The 17,450-nt window shown below is 49.6% G+C and overlaps 1 protein-coding gene and 1 long non-coding RNA gene across 2 annotated transcripts in view; one reads left to right on the forward strand and one right to left on the reverse strand.

Annotated features, from left to right (window-relative positions):
* The first annotated feature begins 102 nt into the window (after positions 1-102).
* Positions 103-7,320, forward strand: KRT25 (keratin 25). Its single transcript, XM_002719362.5, has 8 exons — positions 103-605; positions 899-981; positions 1,384-1,540; positions 4,154-4,315; positions 4,401-4,526; positions 5,558-5,775; positions 6,460-6,527; positions 6,956-7,320. Exons 1-8 carry the CDS (start codon positions 177-179, stop codon positions 7,063-7,065), a joined length of 1,353 nt encoding a protein of 450 aa, XP_002719408.1. The 5' UTR covers positions 103-176; the 3' UTR covers positions 7,066-7,320.
* The window catches only part of LOC127484401 (uncharacterized), a 42,738-nt gene continuing 32,355 nt past the window's right edge, over positions 7,068-17,450 (reverse strand). Inside the window, exons 2-3 of the long non-coding RNA XR_007911333.2 lie at positions 13,088-13,938; positions 7,068-11,591 (exon numbers count right to left, since the gene is read on the reverse strand). This is a non-coding gene — a long non-coding RNA (uncharacterized lncRNA). The remainder of the gene's footprint in view (positions 11,592-13,087; positions 13,939-17,450) is intronic.

Consider the following 17,450-nt stretch of genomic DNA (forward strand, 5'->3'; position numbering starts at 1 on the left):
TCATCCAATTATGCCAACCTGCTGAGGCTGGCAAGCATATTTACTCCATGTAGGCAGAATTTCATGCAGAACACCCCTGGGAATTGTCTATAAAAAGGCTAACAAAACGGTTGGTACGAGAAGGCGCTCCATCTGGCTCTCCCGACCACAGTTCTGCACCCGCCTGCCCTGACACCATGTCTCTTCGGCTTTCCAGTGGATCCCGGAGGTCCGGTACCCGCCCCAGCACAGGATCACTCAGGCTGTCCAGCACGGCCGGCAGCTTTGGGGCTGGAAATGCTTGCGGCGTCCCTGGCATTGGAAGTGGCTTCTCCTGTGCCTTCGGTGGCAGCTCCCTGGCGGGGAGTGCAGGGGGAAGCAGCTCCTGTGCTGGCTTCACCGTGAACGAGGGCGGCCTCCTCTCGGGCAACGAGAAGGTGACCATGCAGAACCTCAACGACCGCCTGGCCTCCTACCTGGACAACGTGCGCGCCCTGGAGGAGGCCAACGCCGAGCTGGAGCAGAAGATCAAGGCCTGGTATGAGCAGTACGGGCCTGGCTCGTGCCGTGGCCTGGATCACGACTACAGCAGGTACCTCCCAATCATCGAGGACCTGAAAACTCAGGTAAGAAACTGCACTTGGCAATCTTTTACAGGTTTTCATTTCTTTCAATGGAATTCCAAACATGTGTATCATTGCTACCTATAATTTCTTAAAGGCACCTGCAATTTAACTTGGGAAATCATCATTGACTGGAGTCTGTTGAAAAATCCGTGGTACAAATGTCACTGACTATGTAGTAATTAAACAGATTATGATTCTTTCCAATTCCTAATCCATTAAAAAAAAAAAAAAGCACTTCTTGAGTTTCCCTCGCCATGATGAGACCTGTAAAGCGTCACACACCCCGTTTCTAGATCATCGCTGCCACCACTAGCAACGCCAATGCCGTGCTGCAGATCGACAACGCCAGGCTGACGGCCGACGACTTCAGACTCAAGTAAGTGGAGGCACAGGGCGAGGCGAATGGACCGCAAATAAGATAAAGCAGTCAAATAAAAGCAATGGCGAGCAAACCCCACTTATTTTTCATCCCTCCATTAAATATTCCCATTCTGAAACTGCAAAACACAGATTTAGAATAAGCAGGATGTTATCACTTTTTTTATACTGTGGTTATGAAATATAAAGTGTCAACCGCTATAAACCTGGTACCCAATAACCTCGTTCTCCTTCTGTCAAATAATTCCAAATCGGCAGTAATTATTACCACGCAAGAAACTTTGAAACTGTCCTGTGGCCAGAGCCGCCACTTCAGAGGTGCAGAATTTTAGCATTTGTCACTGCCCGGTGGTCACGTCCCTGATGGTGACGCACCGGCCGGTCGCCGGCCCCTCTGCAGGTACGAGAACGAGCTGGCTCTCCACCAGAGCGTGGAGGCCGACGTGAACGGGCTGCGCCGAGCGCTGGATGAGATCACTCTGTGCAGGACCGACCTGGAGATTCAGTACGAAACCCTCAGCGAGGAGATGACCTACCTCAAGAAGAACCACAAGGAGGTGAGAGAGCTTGCCTCCTCCTGCTGTCCCCCAGGCGGGAGAGGGTGCACTTCGCCTCTGAGGGAAGGAGCCCGTGCCGCGTGTGTCTGCACAGACATCAGATTATCCGTACAGATTCACACTTGCTCTCTCTCAGCAGGTTTCCCATGGGAACAAAAGGAATCAGGTTTTCCAGACCAGTGAGGATTATAAGAGCAGTGTCTGGCTCCGTCATTAGAGCTAAGATAAGGAGATCCACTTAGGAGATGACACCTAATTAGACACAGCAAATATCCTTTCAAGACATCCCAAGAAAGCCAGATTGAAATTTCCGTGGACTTAAAACCCGAAACTATTGGCTTCCCATGCACATTAAGTGCACAGATTTAACATGAATGCATATTCTTAGCCAGTGTGGCTATAACAATGATGAGATTGAGATGGAACTGTTGGACCAGAATTTAGACACCCAAGTAGACGGTGTGCTTCCAGAGTGGCCACTGTGGGAAGCCACCTTCAAAGTCAGAGCATGTGGCCATTGCATCTTTGGGATGGCTTTCAGAGCCACCATCTTCTTACACCAAATCAAACTAAATAGCTTGGACCATTGAAAATGATATTTTTAAAGATGATTTGTTGGCTGGTGCCACAGCTCAATAGGCTAATCCTCCGCCTGTGGCGCCGGCACCCCAGGTTCTAGTCCCGGTCGGGGTGCCAGATTCTGTCCCGGTTGCTCCTCTTCCAGTCCAGCTCTCTGCTGTGGCCTGGGAGGGCAGTAGAGGATGGCCCAAGTGTTTGGGCCCTGCACCCATATGGGAGACCAGGAGAAGCACCTGGCTCCTGGCTTCGGATCAGCTCGGTGTGCCGGCCCCAGTGTGCTGGCTGCAGTGACCATTGGGGGGTGAACCAACGGAAAAGGAAGACCTTTCTCTCTGTCTCTCTCTCTCACTGTCCACTCTGCCTGTGTGGGCAGGGGAGGGGGAGATGATTTGTTTACTTGAAAGGCAAAGTGACAGAGAGAGAGAGAGAGATCTTCCACTGGTTTGCTCCCTAAATGGCCACAACAGCCAGGTGTGGGCCAGGCTGAAGCCAGCAGCCAGAAACTTCATCCTGGTCCCCTATCTGGTGGCAGAGTCCAAGCACCTGGGCCATCCTCTGCTGCTTTCCCAGGTGCATGAGCAGGAACTGGATTGGAAGTGAAGTGGTAGAGACTCCACTCAGTGCTCTGATACGAGGTGTTACAAGAGGCAGCTTAACCCGCTGTACCACAATGCAGATGCCTGAATTGGATAAACAGCCAAAAGACTGCCACAGTCAAGGCAAATGCGCAAAGCATCTGCCTTAAGAATCAAGCTAAGAATTCTGCGTTATTAGCTATGAGGTTGTCTTGCAAACGCCATCAATCGAATAACAACATTTATTTGGCTGTCTGGGCTCAAGTGTGGTTATAGCCCACGGCAGTCAAGGTTTTGATAAAACTGAAAGCGTTTGATGGTTTAATGCCTCATAGGCAGACCCACATACACCTTTTTCCCCTTTTTTCTGCTTGCATTGGGGGAGTTTGCAGTAAATCCTCAGAAGTAAAGAGCACATGTGGAGATAGAGAGGGTAGAGGACCCATTAAAGAAGCAGCCCTGGCCCTGGGGATTTGCCGCAGGTGGCCCAGGAGGCCTCTCAGCACCACTGCAACCGCTCTGAGGGTGGGGAGAGGCAGAAACCCAGGCCGACCAGGACATCGCACAGTCTTAGCAGAGCTGCCTGCTGTCCACAGTCAGGGAACTGAGTCCGCTCTCCCGGCGCACAGCTCAGCAGGCAGCACACGTGACCTTTGCACGATGGACTGCAGCTCCCGTGCTGGGAACCAGCACTTGTTGAGCACCTCCGCACCAGGAAGTGGTACTAAGTCTTCTTATGTAAGAGACCTCTCGCACTACGCCAGAGCTTCAGGATGTGCCTCACTTTGTCAGTAAGCACGGCACAATGACAGGGGGTAAGCCAGCTTGCCAAGTTCGTGCAGCCACTCCTGAGCAGCCGCAGGGTTCTCAGGGACATTCGCCTGACCCCAGAGTCCAACAGGACACTGAGAAGTCCCTGTGTGAGCTCGGCAGACAGCTGGGATTCTTCTTCCCTGGAGGGCGCGTGCACATGCACGCACACACACACGCACACGCACGCATGTGTGCACTGGTTTATTTACAAACTTTTCAATGGTTCAGAATTATTGAAACCCAGTCCTTGCACCAGGCTTGTGCTGTCTGGGTCAGAACGTGGCTGAGTTAAGCACACTTCAGAGCTGGCTCCACATTTGTACTGCAAACAAACAGAATCAGAGACCGGAGACAATGCGTGTGCAAAGTTTTAAGGACTTCCATTTGGACAAGGCATTAAGGCTGGTTCTGGGCTAGCAGAACCAAAGCCTGTGCGTTGTTGTTTTAGAAGCAGGAATCAAAACAGGGAGTGAGCTCACCGTCCTAGAGAGTGAAGTCAGAGGGACAGGCGATGTAAAATGTGGGCAGTGGAGGTCGTGCACAGCCCCGAGAGGGAAGCCGGGAGCCCTGAGAACCCTGCCACAGCCGCGCGCCCAGACTTTCCGGAGATGCCCGCATCGCTGAGCTGAATGCTTTCTGCCCCCAGGAGATGCAGGTCCTGCAGTGCGCGGCCGGCGGCAACGTGAACGTGGAGATGAACGCGGCGCCCGGCGTGGACCTCACGCTGATGCTGAACAACATGCGCGCCGAGTACGAAGCCCTGGCTGAGAACAACCGCAGGGACGCCGAGGCCTGGTTCAACGAGAAGGTGAGTCTGGAGCGGAGCACGCCCCTCCTGCGCGGCGGTGTCACATCCCCGTCCCTAACACGGCGCCCCTGCTTCGGTGTTGCAGAGCGCCTCGCTGCAGCAGCAGATCTCAGAGGACGTGGGCGCCACCACCTCCGCCCGCAACGAGCTGACCGAGATGAAGCGCACGCTGCAAACCCTGGAGATCGAGCTGCAGTCCCTCCTGGCCACGGTAGGGGGAGGACAGGGTCTTCCCGAACCCCGGGTCACCGCTTCAGATAGGGGCCAGCTGGCGCTAAGGCCCTCCGTGCTGTTGAACACACGTGTCTTTGCTTTGTGGTCTCGGTCAAGGAAGCAACTTTGTTTTTCAAAGATTTATTTATCTGTTTGAAACTCAGAGTTACAAAGCGAGACAAGGGAGAGTGATAGAGATTGTCCATCCGCTGGTTCACTCCCCAAAATGCCACAGTGGCTGGGGACGGGCCAGGCAGAAGCCAGGAGCCAGGAGCTTCTTCCAGGTCTCCCACGTGGGTGGCACTTGAGCTTTCTGCTGCTTTCCCAGGCGCATTAGCAGGGGGAGCTGGATCGGAAGTGGAGCAGCCAGGACTGGAACCAGCACCCACTTGGGATACTGGGGTTGCAGGTGGTGGTTTACCTGCGACCCCACAGCACCAGCCCCAATCTGCTATATTTTCATATTTATCTTAAAACAGGAGAATAGGATTGTAGGCACAGGTCTCTGGCTTACCGGTCAAGATGCCTGTGTCACATCTTAGAGCACCTGAGGCGAATCCCAGCTCCAGCTTTGACTCCAGCTGCCTGCTAATGCAGACCCTGGGAGGCTGCAGGGAAGGCTCAAGTGATGGGATTCCTGCCTCCCATGCGGGAGACCTGGATTGAGTTCCTAGCTTCTGGCTTTAGACCCAGCATTTGGGGAGTGAACCAGTGGATGAGATCTCTCTCGCTTTCTCTCGCTCTCTCGCTCTCTCTCTTTCTCTCTCTCTCTCTCACTTGCTCATGAAGTTTTTAGAAAATGTTTAAATGACAGAATTGTATACTTAGCAGCTAAAGCAACAATGCCAATGTCCTTATTCTACTGAAAAGCAAGCTTTGCTCCCTTTTAAGCAGTGTCAGAGTCATTTTAATTATATGCTGATGTGAAATCTAAAACAATTATAGGTAGAGGAGAGTAAAATCAAGTCTCCAAGAGACCCCCGCGTAGCAGTGTATCCGTCTCAGTCTCTCTGTTTCGTCCCCTGACAGAAACACTCCCTGGAGTGCTCCCTGACGGAGACCGAGGGCAACTACTGCACACAGCTCGCGCACATCCAGGCCCAGATCGGGGCCCTGGAGGAGCAGCTGCACCAGGTCAGGACCGAGACCGAGGGCCAGAAACTCGAGTATGAGCAGCTGCTGGACATCAAGGTGTACCTGGAGAAGGAGATTGAGACCTACTGCCTCCTCATAGGAGGAGATGAAGGGTAGGTGAAGGGCTGGGCCGGAAGAGGCCATCTCCGCCCGGTTCTCTGCACCTGCAGACTCCGCAAGCTCAGGTTGAAGACATGGCGGGGTGGGGGTGGGGGGTGAGGGGAGTGCATCTTCACTGAGCAGGCCCAGATGGTGTTCTGGTCATATCCCCTAAATACAGTGGGACAGCAATTTGCATAGAATTTACGTTGTATTAGATGTTGTGAGTAGGTCTTAAAGTATACGGGAGGATACACATTCCTTATATGCAAAGACTATGTCCTTTTGTATAAAGGACTTGAGCATCTGCAAATTTGGGTATCCCTGGGGGGTCCTGGAGCCAATCTCTCACAGATACCGAGAGAGAACTGTCTTGGAATCCATTTGAAACTTCGCTCTCTGGACAGTGAACTTGAATGTATGCGGCTGCATTTATCATCGTGAATGCTAAAGTCGAACATAATATTATCTGGCCAAGATGCAAATTAGCAACATCATACAATACCAAAATACAACAAGCTCTGGGTTTAAGGCATGGAGAGGAAAAGTGTCACTTCTTTATGACAGAAGCAGAGTAGGCTCAACTCTGGAACCCCTTCAACAGTTCCCACCAAAAACCTAGAGAGAAAAGCCTCCAGGTGCAGCTGGAACACAAGGCATTCTCTCTAACTTGCCGTCTCTCGGGGATGTTTCCACAGGGCTTGCAAAACTAGCAGTTACAAGTCTAAAGACTACGGCTCCGGAAGCGTGGGAAATCAAGTCAAAGGTAACGCGAATGGCATTGGGTTGCTGGGCTCACGTCCTCATTTCCTACGCACAGCTTGCTTCTCTATCACCATGGCTTAGTGAGAATCCATGTAACGCAGACTGTAGCAGGGACTGTGTGCCAGATGTCTGACTTAGCGGTGTGCGCTCATTTCAAACAAAGCAGCCTGTCACCAAGATTTTGCTTGTTAAAATGGCAAATTTTATGTTTATTAACACATGACATTGTACATTTGTATGGGGCCTAATGCCACAGACATTTATGTACAGCATCAACTGAGCAAAGGAGTCAAAATTCACCAGCATGAGTCTAAATATTTGTACTTAAAGCATAGTCTGTCATACATAGAAATCATGTTTCTCTAATATGATTGCTGAGTCATCTCTTCTCAACGCTCTATAAATCTCCTCTGAAATTTCAATTTTCAGATCCGACAAAAGCCATCGTGGTGAAGAAAGTTCTCGAAGAGGTAGACCAGCGCAGCAAAATTCTGACCACCAGGCTCCACTCCCTGGAAGAGAAATCTCAAAGCAATTAACCTGAGACGCGACAGAGATGATGTGCCAAATATCCACAGAGAAGAAAATGTAGCTTTCTGAAAAATGAGCACCTCAAGAAAAACGTCCATCTTACTGTCTTTCTGTTCCTTTCTCTTTCTGGGCAATCAATCGCAGATCTCCCCGTTCATGTAGAATAATGTCACATACAATTATTGTGATTCACACTGGATTACCCTACCAAAATCTGTTGTCCGTTCTTTATATTCAATAAAGCCTCTTCCTTCAGCAAGCTATCTCGCGTGGTGTTGCCTTATCTCTAAAATGTTCACATCCGGGATACAGATATATGAACAACTACCAATTTTTCTATTTATGTGAAATCTTTAAAAATAATTAGCAGGACTGTTGAAAATTTTACTTAGTATATACTAAGTTGATCGTCTGTATATAAAGATAATAATAAAAATGAATCTTAATGAAGAATAAGATGAGAGACGGGGTAGGAGATGGGATGGTTGCGGGTAGGAGGGAGGTTATGGGGGGGGGGAACCGCTCTAATCCAAAAGTTGTTCTTTCGAAATTTATATTTACTAAATAAAAGTTTTTTAAAAAACAAAATTAAATTAAATTAAAAATAATTAGCAGGTTTCCTCCTAGATTTTCAGGAGGTTTTCCCAATAATTCAAAATGAGACAAATTAAGAAGGAATAACATCACTTTCACTTGAAGCCCCAACCTGCCACACTCTGACATAGTAAGTTTAGTCCCTTTGATAATAGCTAAAACATATACATCTCAGGTTCTTCATATGTGAATGGGAATAATGAGAGCACTTCTTTTAAATGCTTATTATAAATCTGAACAAATCTGCTGCAGGTTAAGCCAACGCTTGGGGCATCCGCATCCCACATTGGAGTGCCTGTTTGGGTCCCGGCACCTCTGCTTCCAATCCAGCTTTCTGCAATGCATCCTGGGAGGCAGCAGGTGATGGCTCAGGTGCTTCATCCCTGCCATCCATGCCCAGCTGGGAACCCAGATGGAGTCTGAACTCCTGATTTCGGTTTGGCCCAGCCCTGGCTATTGCAGGCATTTGGGGAGTGACCTAATAGGTAAAATCAATCTCTCCCAATCTCTCTCTCTCTCTCTCTCTATATATATATATATATATATATATTTTTTTTCCTCCCTTGTCTTTCAAGTATATGAAAAAAGCCATTAAAGTGATAATAATAAATAAATTATTCAAAATTACATTTATGGGATAAGCACTCAATAAATAATCATTCGTTTTCATTTTTTTATTTATTTTTATTTCACTTGAAAGTCCAAGAGAGATTCCATCTGTTGAATCACTCTCCTAGCACCTGCAACAGCCAAAGCCCAGAATCCAATCCAGGTCTCACACATGGCTGGCAAGGATCCCAGTTCGTGAGCCCTCACCTCCCAGGGAGCTGGAATTGGGAACAAAGCCAGGGCTCAGACTCAGGCACTTCCATGTGGGAGGTGTGTGTGTCCCAACCAGCATCGCAACCACTGCACAAATTCCTGTCCCCAAGAAGTCCCTTCTTGATACCCAGTATTCACAATGACTAACTTTCATATCTCATTCCCTTCTGGATACATATTCAAGTAATATTCCAAAGAAAAGAGAGGTTACAGCAAGAGTTTTAGAATTAAATTAAGCTAATGAAGTCATTAACATAATTGTATTACAAACATACACTATACACACATAACAAATAATAACTTGCATGACACAGTTTTAGCTGACATTTATAACTCTCTTGACCAATGGATTAATTTCTAATAAAGGGAAATAAATTAAATGAACTGAGAATTCCCTCAGATCAAATTACCCCAAAATAATAAAGCTGACCATCAGTTCTCTAGGGATGAATGATCCATTCATGGAATTTTATTTTGGGTTCCATGTGAAAATATTAAGCAGCAAAGATGACAGAGTCCCTTAGAGCACCGTAATTATTCCTCAATTACTTTTTTTGTCTTCTGTTGATACGATCTTAGCCAAAGGCAACTAGAGCCAAAATGGCTAATTATGTCCCCCATCGGGTGATTTTTAAAAATGCAATCTCAGAGAAAATTCCACTTAGAAAAAAATCTTATAATTGTCCAGATGCCACAGCACTCAATTCTCACCTTCACCGAAACCTCCCTTAGGGGCCGGGCATCTGGCAGAGTGGCTAAGTGGCCCCTTGGCTCACTCACAGTCTTAGGAAAAAAAGAAAAAAGACTTACCAGCACATCACTGACTGTTCCTCAATAAAAATACATGCATGCTGGTTGATTTCCTTTTTTTAAAAGATTTATTTATTTTTATTTGAAAGGCAGAATTACAGAGAGGGAGAAGCAGAGAGAGAGAAAGAGAGAGAATTGATCTTCCATTAGCTGATTCACTCCCCTAGATGACTGCAACAGCCAAGGCTGGGCCAGGCTGAAGCCAGGAGCCAGGAGCTTCATCTGGGTCTCCCACATGGGTACAGGGGCCCAAGCACTTGGGCTGTCTTCTGCTGCTTTCCCAGGTGTGTTAGCAGGGAGCTGGATCAGAAGTGGAGCAGCCGGGACATGAACAGGTGCCTAGATGGGATGATGGTGCTACAGGCAGCAGCTTAACCTGCGGCACCACAGAGTCAGCCAGAGTGGTAGATTCCTTCAAAAATGTGAGTAAATATCTCTTTATATATCAACAGACAGGTAGATAGAGATTGATGGTCAGCAGTAGATAGATAGATAGATAGATAGATAGATAGATAGATAATAGCTTTGATTGGGATGCGGTTTGTTCCCCACGGGTCCATGGATGGAAGCTTGGTGCCTGTGTGGTACTCTGGGAGCTGATGGAACCTTTAGGAGGTGGGGCCAGTGGCAGGTCTTTAGGTTGCTGGAGTCCTGGCCCTGGGAGGGGCTAGGGTAGTTCTCCCAGTGGGAGCCTGGCCACAGCTCACCCTCCCTGCTTCCTACCTCGCTGTGGGATCTCCTCGCACAGGCATGCCTGCCACTCTGATCAACCTAAGGTCCTCACCAGAGGCCAGAGAGAAGGGGCCATGGGATCTTGAACTTTCAGGCTCCAAAACTGTTAGCTAAGCAAACCTCTTTCCTCGGAAAGTTAGCTTGTACTGGGTATTATAGCATCCAAAAATTGGCTGATTAGCTTACACACGCGTGACCGTGTCACTACCCTTCTGAAAATGCTCCCGAGGGCTCCTGCTGCACCGGGAATGAGATGCAGATGGCTTCTGAGGGCCCCAGGGCACTATCTCTCCTCCCACAGCTTACACCTTCCCCTCCTTCACTCTAACCCTGTTTCCCCTCATTCACGTCCTGAAATACAAGCTCACTTCTGCCTCAGAGCCTTCGCACCAGCTGTCCCCACTGCCTCAAATGCCCTTTTCCCAGATCTTCCCGTGGCTGCTTCCTCCTGACTGTTCCCATCAGAAGAGCCGTCACTGACCACTTGGAGAGCTCTGGAGGTCAAAGGCTATTTCTACCTTCCCCGAATCCTCAGCACCCAGCCTAGCTCCAGGCTCAGGGCTGAATAAAAAATACATGATGTGACTCAGCTTTGCACCGAAAACAATTCAAAGCTGCACCTCAGGCCCAAAAGGAATTTAAATAATGAGTCATTGCAACTTTAAACTCAGATCGCTCCACCCTGTACCATGATTCACATAATGAATATCAAAAAGGCATCTGTGAAATGCAGTGGGTGCAAAAGAATCAGAGAATCAACTGGGGCTGGGGCAGATTCCATGCCAGTGATGTAGCCGAAGCTCTGGGCCACAGTTTGTAGGGTAACAAGAAGCCGTTCTGTAGTAAATGGCCCAGCTGCACAGAACGACAAATGTCCTGGGAATATTAGAAAGCAGTGATCTTCTGGCCCAAGTCCTTGGATCCTGCTCTGTAATAATGTGGCCCAAGTCCTTGGACCCTGCACCCTCGTGAAAGACCCAGATGAAGTTCCTGACCCCCAGCTTCAGCCTGGCCCAGCCCCAGCCATTGCGGCCATTTGGGGAATAAACCAGCAGATGGAAGATTCTCTCTCTTTGTCTCTTCTCTCTCTCTCCCTCTCTCCCTCTCTCCTCCTGCCTTTCAAATAAATAATTTTTTAACAAAGATACTTTCTCAGCCACAGTCCACAAACATGACCCTAAGCCTTGCCCATGACCCCTGCCCACCACCCAGTAACAAACCACGGCAGGCACAGCAGGGGTCTCCAGGATCCCAGCTGCTGGCGTTCACCCCAACCCAAAGGCGCCCATGAATCCAATCATTAGACTCAATATCACAGGTGGCTTTTCCCTTTGCCTTGTTTTTCCCTCTTCCACATCTTTGAACAGCGAGTCTGCTCAGGACCAGCCTGGAGACTGCTCATAGAACCACAATCCACAGCTCCGGTGCTTGCCTTCCAGGGCCTGGGAGAAGGGCCATGAGCGGGAGCCCTGTGACGACCCCAACAGGAGCGCAGAGGTTCTGGCTGCAGTTGGCAGGTCAGGGAGCACAGCTTGGGCCTCGTCCTCTAATTCACCACATTAACCAACATGTCCAGCTAAGGAAAAAGAGTGAGATTTGCAAATTAGAGATGGTAGGGTTTTTTTATTTCTTTTTTAAGATTTATTTATTTATTTCATGGGCAGATTTACAAACAGAGGGAGAGACAGAGAGAAATATCTTCCATCTGCTGGTTCACTCCCCAGATAGCTTCAATGGCCAGAGCTGGGCCAATCCAAAGCCAGGAGCCAGGAGCATCTTCTGGGTTACCCCACATGGGTGCAGGGGCCTAAGTACTTGGGCCATCTTCTGCTGCTTTCCCAGGTCATTAGCAGGGAGCTGGATTGGAAGTGGAACAGCCGGGACTCAAACCTGCGCCTATATAAAATGCTGGCCCAGCAGGTGGAGGCTTAACTTACTATGCCACAGTGCCAGCCCCAGGATAGCAGGCTTGAGAGCAATTAAGGGAGAGGCCTTGAACTGCCTAGATTCCAAACAATTTCCACCCCTTTGCACATGTGTTTCCTTGAGAAAGTTATCTACCTGCTCTGTCCCTCAATTTCCTTGCTTGTAAAATGGGGATAAAAGTGAAAACATCTACTTCAGAAGACTGTCGTGATGATAAAATGCCCAATCTATGCACTTTGGAGAGTGACGGTTTGTATGAAGCCTCTAGGAAGCATGATGATGAAGAAATAAAGATTTCAAAATAAATTCCGTGGGACCAGTGCTGAAGGGTAGTACATCAGGCATACCCCCGAAGTGCTGGCATTCCATATGGGCACGAGTTCAAGTCCCAGCTGCTCCACTTCCAATCCAGCTCCCTGCTGATAGCCTGGGAAAGCAGCAGAAGATGGCCCAAGTGCTTGGGACCCTGAACCCATGTGGGAGACCCGGAGGAAGCTCCAGGCTCCTGGCTCCTGGCTTGGGATTGGCCCCACCCCAGCTGTTGCTGCCACTTGGGGAGTGAACCAGCAGATGAAAGACCCTTCTCTCTCTCTCTCTCTCTCTCTCTCTCTCTCTCTCTCTCTCCCTGTAATTCTGCTTCTCAAGTAAATAAATAAAATCTTTTAAAAAAAAGAATTCTGTGTGATCAGAAAACTTGGAAGATACGGAGGGCCCAGAGCCAGCCTAGTCCATGCCAAGATTCCCCACTTAGAGCCCAGGAGACGAATGACTGGCTCCGAGTCATCGCTGGGAGTCAGGAGAGAGAGCACCCTATCAGCCGTCTTAGGAGTGAACAATAGCCCTCCCTCGTGCACCCCCAGGCTCAGGCAATGAATCAAAGAAATCAGCAAGCTGAAAAGAAGTTACAGGAAGTGACCGAATTCTGTTGAGTGTGTGGCCGAAATGGCAAGTGTACAAAGCAAGCAGAGTGCACGCAGCTCCTAATCCGAGCGACACACGCAGGGAGGCAGCGGCCAAGACGCTCCTGCTGGGGCAGGAGGGAGAGGCACGGACAGGCACAACTCTGCCAGGCAGGGAACTTGCTGGGACTGGCCGCGAAGCCAGGAAGCGGCTTTCAGACAGCGAAGAGGTTCTGGGTGGCCTTACCCTGGGACAGCTCGGCTGCAACACCTGCTTCTCCAGAGGACGGAGGCTCCTCCGCCCCCATCATCAGCTCACGGGCCTCAGAGAGGCCTCCTCAACCTTTATACACTGACTTAAATGCTTCCCTATCCATAAAGCTATGTACAGCACCTCCAGCCGCCAGCTTTGTCCACCATGATTTTTTAATGCGTAGTCATTTATTTTCATCTACTTGAAAGGCAGAGAGAGCGCGAGAGCAAGGGATCTTCCATCTGCTGGTTCATTCCCCAAATGCCTGCAATGGCTGGGCTTAGGTCAGGCCAAAGCCAGGAGCCAGGAACTCCATCAGGTCTCCGTGGGAGGCAGGGGTCCAAGCACCTGGCCCGTCATCCGCTGCCTTCCCAGGATGCAGTAGCAGCGAGCTGGGTGAGAAGCCGAGCAGCGCGGCCTCCAAGCAGGTCCTGATGCAGCCGCTGAACCGGCAGCACGCAAGTCCCGCCCCGCGCACGCGCCGCACCAAGTTCATCGCTAGGGCAGGGACCTGGGTGCTCTCCTCTGCGGCTTCTCCCACGACGGCCCCAACCCCGCGATCGTGGAAAGGAGCTCGGGCGACTGGGCCTCATAGAGGTGGCAGATAGGAGATGAGGTCTTGGTGTCAGCAGAAACACAAAAGCAGGGCGAGAACGTGGCTGCCGTGGCTGGGTAGCAGGGTGTGGCTGCGACAGAAGCAGCAGGACCCGGAAGGAGCTTCTGGGGCCGAGCTACGGGGAAGGTGGGGCTGTAACCAGGCCGCTGTGGGCAGCCTGGGAAGATGAGCGGCCATCTGCAGGCAGAGTCGCATCTAGGTCAACAGCCGGGCAGCAGGTAGTCTCTCCCTGTTACTCAGCAGAGGAAAAAAAAAAAAAAAAGTGAATCGTTATTCTGACATTTCTCAACATTGTGAAAAATGCAAGAGAAGACGTGCCATAATTTACATAAAATACAACAAAAATCGCACCTAAATTCTTCAAAGCAGGCACTACGACTTGTGAATTTTATTCCCAAGATCCAACACAGTGCTTTTTAGAAAAGCTCAATTAAAAATGGGAAAAAAATTGACTTATTACTGGCGTGCAAAATATAAACTAAATAGCCAAAAAGTAAATGAACTAAGAGAATGATAAATTACAGAAAATAAATCATAAAATATCCCATCAGTGAACTGAATGGTAAGTGAGAATAGGGCAAGCGTTTAGCCTAGTGGATAGGGCGCCTGCAGCCCACACCAGGGGTCATGGGTTCACTTCCCAGCTCTGGCTCCCGACCGCAGCTTCCTCTAATGCAGACGCCGAGAGGCCGCAGGAAGCTCGAGTCACCCAGCTCTTCCCAGCCCTCTGGGAGTCCTGGGTCAAGTTCGCGTGTCCTGGCTTTGGTTCTGGCCCCCAGCTCCAGCTGTTAAAGCCATTGTAGGCATCCTGCACCCTCTTTATCTCTCCTCCCTAAGCTTAACTTTTAAAAATTAAAAGAAAAATGACTGTAAATCAAACTTTCCATTTCCAGCTCTAAAATCCTTCCTGTTTCATTTTTAGATTCAAGTAAAAGCCGAGAAACCAGGACGGTGACCGATAATGGCCAAAGAATTTGGCCTCATGACAGCAATGTTTCCGGTGAAAAGTCAAGGGTGAATTAGGAGCAGGTACCTGTGCTCCAGCCCAACAGGTGTGCAGAGAGACCCAGGAAGCCTGGGGAGACAGGGCTTCAACTACTCCTCTGCCTGTTTGTGGCAGTCTCTTGTCTTCGCTGGTGTGGTTCTGATTCTAAAATGCAACCTGTGCTTTCCTTCTCAGTCATTCCATGCCAATAAACTTCCTGCCTGTTACAAATCAGCTCAATTAGTCTTGGTTGTTTTTCTCCACACTGACTTTTTTTTTTTTTTTTTCAGTTTTGTTGAGATACAACTCAGGTTGTATTCAATTCATCTACTTAACATGCACACTTCAGTGGTTTCCAGAATATTTACCAAGTTGTGCAGCTACCCATCAGCATGGCCAATTTTCGAGGAGTGTCCCCACCTCAAATGGAGACCCCCTGTCCATTAGCAGTCATTCCCTGGTCCCCACCACCACCCTGGGCAACCAGTAAACTGGCTCCTGGGCCGTCAGTAATCCCCTGTGCTGTGGCCAGGGTCAGCACTCCACACCCTGTTACTGCTGAATAACATTTCATCGGATAGATAGACCACGCGTTATCCATTCATCGGATGATGAGCAGTCGGGTTATTTGACACTTCCTGCTATTATGAGTAATGCTACTGTAAACATCCATGTAGACATAGGTTTCCACTTCTCTGGGGTATGTCCCTAGAAGTAGAGTTTTGGGGTCCCATGTTGACTGTAGGTTTAGCCTTTCGAGGAGACACGAGACTGCTTTCCATGGTGCCCGCACCACCACTGACCAGCAGCGCTCCTCTGTCTTCAGACCCTCACCAATGCTTCCACCTGATTCTTTACTGTAACAATTCTACCAAATATTCATTGGTATCTCGTAGTTCCATACAGCCTTTTGAGATCTGTTTTTTTTTTTTTTTTAAGATTTATTTATTTGAAAGGTATAAAGAGAGAAGAGACAGAGAGAGAGGTCTTCCATCCACTAGTTCACTCCCAGATGGCCGCAATGGCCAGGGTAGGTCAGGCCAAGGTCAGGAGCCAGGAGCTTCTTCAGGGTCTCCCACATATGGGTGGCAGGTGCTGAAGCCCTTGGGCCATCTTCCACTGCTTCCCCAGGTGTATTAGCAGGGAGCTGGATTGGAAGTGGAGCAGCCAGGACTGGAACCCGCACCCCTATGGGATGCGAGCACTGCAGGCCGCATTTTAAGCCGCTGGGCTACAATGCCAGCCCCGAAATCTAATGTTTTATATAGATTTTGTGGCACAGCAGGTTAAGCCACAGCTGAGGACCCCATATTCCATATTGGAATGTTGTCTTGTGTTCCAGCTACTCCATATCCAATCCAGCTCCCTGCTAGTGCGCCTGGGAGGCAGCAGAGGATGCCCCAAGCGCTTGACTCCCTGCCGCCCACATGGGAGACCCAGATGGAGTCCCTGTTTCCTGACTTCAGTCTGGCCCTGCCCTAGTTGCTGCGAATTTGGGGAAACAACCAGCAGACAAAAGATCTCTCTCGCTCTCACTCTCTCTCCCCTCTCTGCCTCTCCTCCCTCTGTCACTCTGCCTTTCAAATAAAACTTAAAAATAAACGAAACAATTCCACAAAAATACAGCCAACAGAACAGCAGTTTTCCAGCTTTCTCATAGTGTCAAAAATACAGGCAAGTTAGTGAAGACAGCACCGTCCTGCAGAGCCCTACGCAGTGCCTGTGAAGATAACACTAGCACAGATGAAAATAAGGGTGCCACGTGATTTTAAAAAGAGGGATTATGCTTCCCAACACCAGCACATCTATGTAGCGTCTGCTCCCCAGAGCTGATGAGGCTCCCAGCCCCGCCATGGACGGCTCTGAGCTGTGTCCTCCGTAGGAGGCGGGGGCTGCCTTCCCTGAGATCATGCCCCTCCTAGGAGAATGCTAAGGGCCGGTAACTGGCTGGTGGGGGGACACAAAGGCCCAGCCATCGTGCCTCAACCTGGAACAACTCTGAAAGATGACACAGAGCTTCCCCAAGGATCAACTGAAGCCCCCATTAAAATAGCATTGTGGGCCGGCGCCACGGCTCACTAGGCTAATCCTCCGCCTTGCGGCGCCGGCACACCGGATTTAGTCCCGGTCGGGGCGCCGGGTTGCCCCTTTTCCAGGCCAGCTCTCTGCGTAGCCAGGGAGTGCAGTGGAGGATGGCCCAAGTCTTTGGGCCCTGCACCCGCATGGGAGACCAGGATAAGTACCTGGCTCCTGCCATCGGATCAGCGCGGTGCGCCGGCCACAGCACACTGGCGGCGGCGGCCATTGGAGGGTGAACCAACGGCAAAGGAAGACCTTTCTCTCTGTCTCTCTCCCTCACTGTCCACTCTGCCTGTCAAAAAAAAAATTAAAATAAAAAAAATAGCATTGTGATTGGCCTCTCCCAAACCCCATTCTGCTGCCTCCTCTGTCTTCTGGGTCCCTCTCCCAGGAGAACTCCCTGATAAACCTCTGCACCCACCTCCCTGTCTCAGAGTCTGAATCCAGGGAACAAGAGGTAAGAAAATGGTATAAAGTTACAACAATTAGAACAAGGCGCCCTGGACACAGGAATCCAGAAAAAGACCCTGTTCTCTGTAACCATAGCATTTTACAATCAGTTGTGGGAAAATAGATTATTCAGTAGAGGTCACTGAATAATGACTTACCCCACAGCCAGGGGCTGGGGTGAGGGCAGTGTTAAACAATTACCTCCATATGACACCAAAAATAAATTC

Source organism: Oryctolagus cuniculus, chromosome 17, assembly GCF_964237555.1.
Source record: "Oryctolagus cuniculus chromosome 17, mOryCun1.1, whole genome shotgun sequence".
NCBI lineage: Eukaryota > Metazoa > Chordata > Mammalia > Lagomorpha > Leporidae > Oryctolagus > Oryctolagus cuniculus.

Coding starts and splice junctions, on each gene's coding strand:
- KRT25 (XM_002719362.5), top strand. CDS start 177: ATGTCTCTTCGGCTTTCCAGTGGATCCCGGAGGTCCGGTACCCGCCCC. Junction 606..898: donor TCGAGGACCTGAAAACTCAG/GTAAGAAACTGC, acceptor CCCCGTTTCTAG/ATCATCGCTGCCACCACTAG. Junction 5,776..6,459: donor CTCATAGGAGGAGATGAAGG/GTAGGTGAAGGG, acceptor ATGTTTCCACAG/GGCTTGCAAAACTAGCAGTT.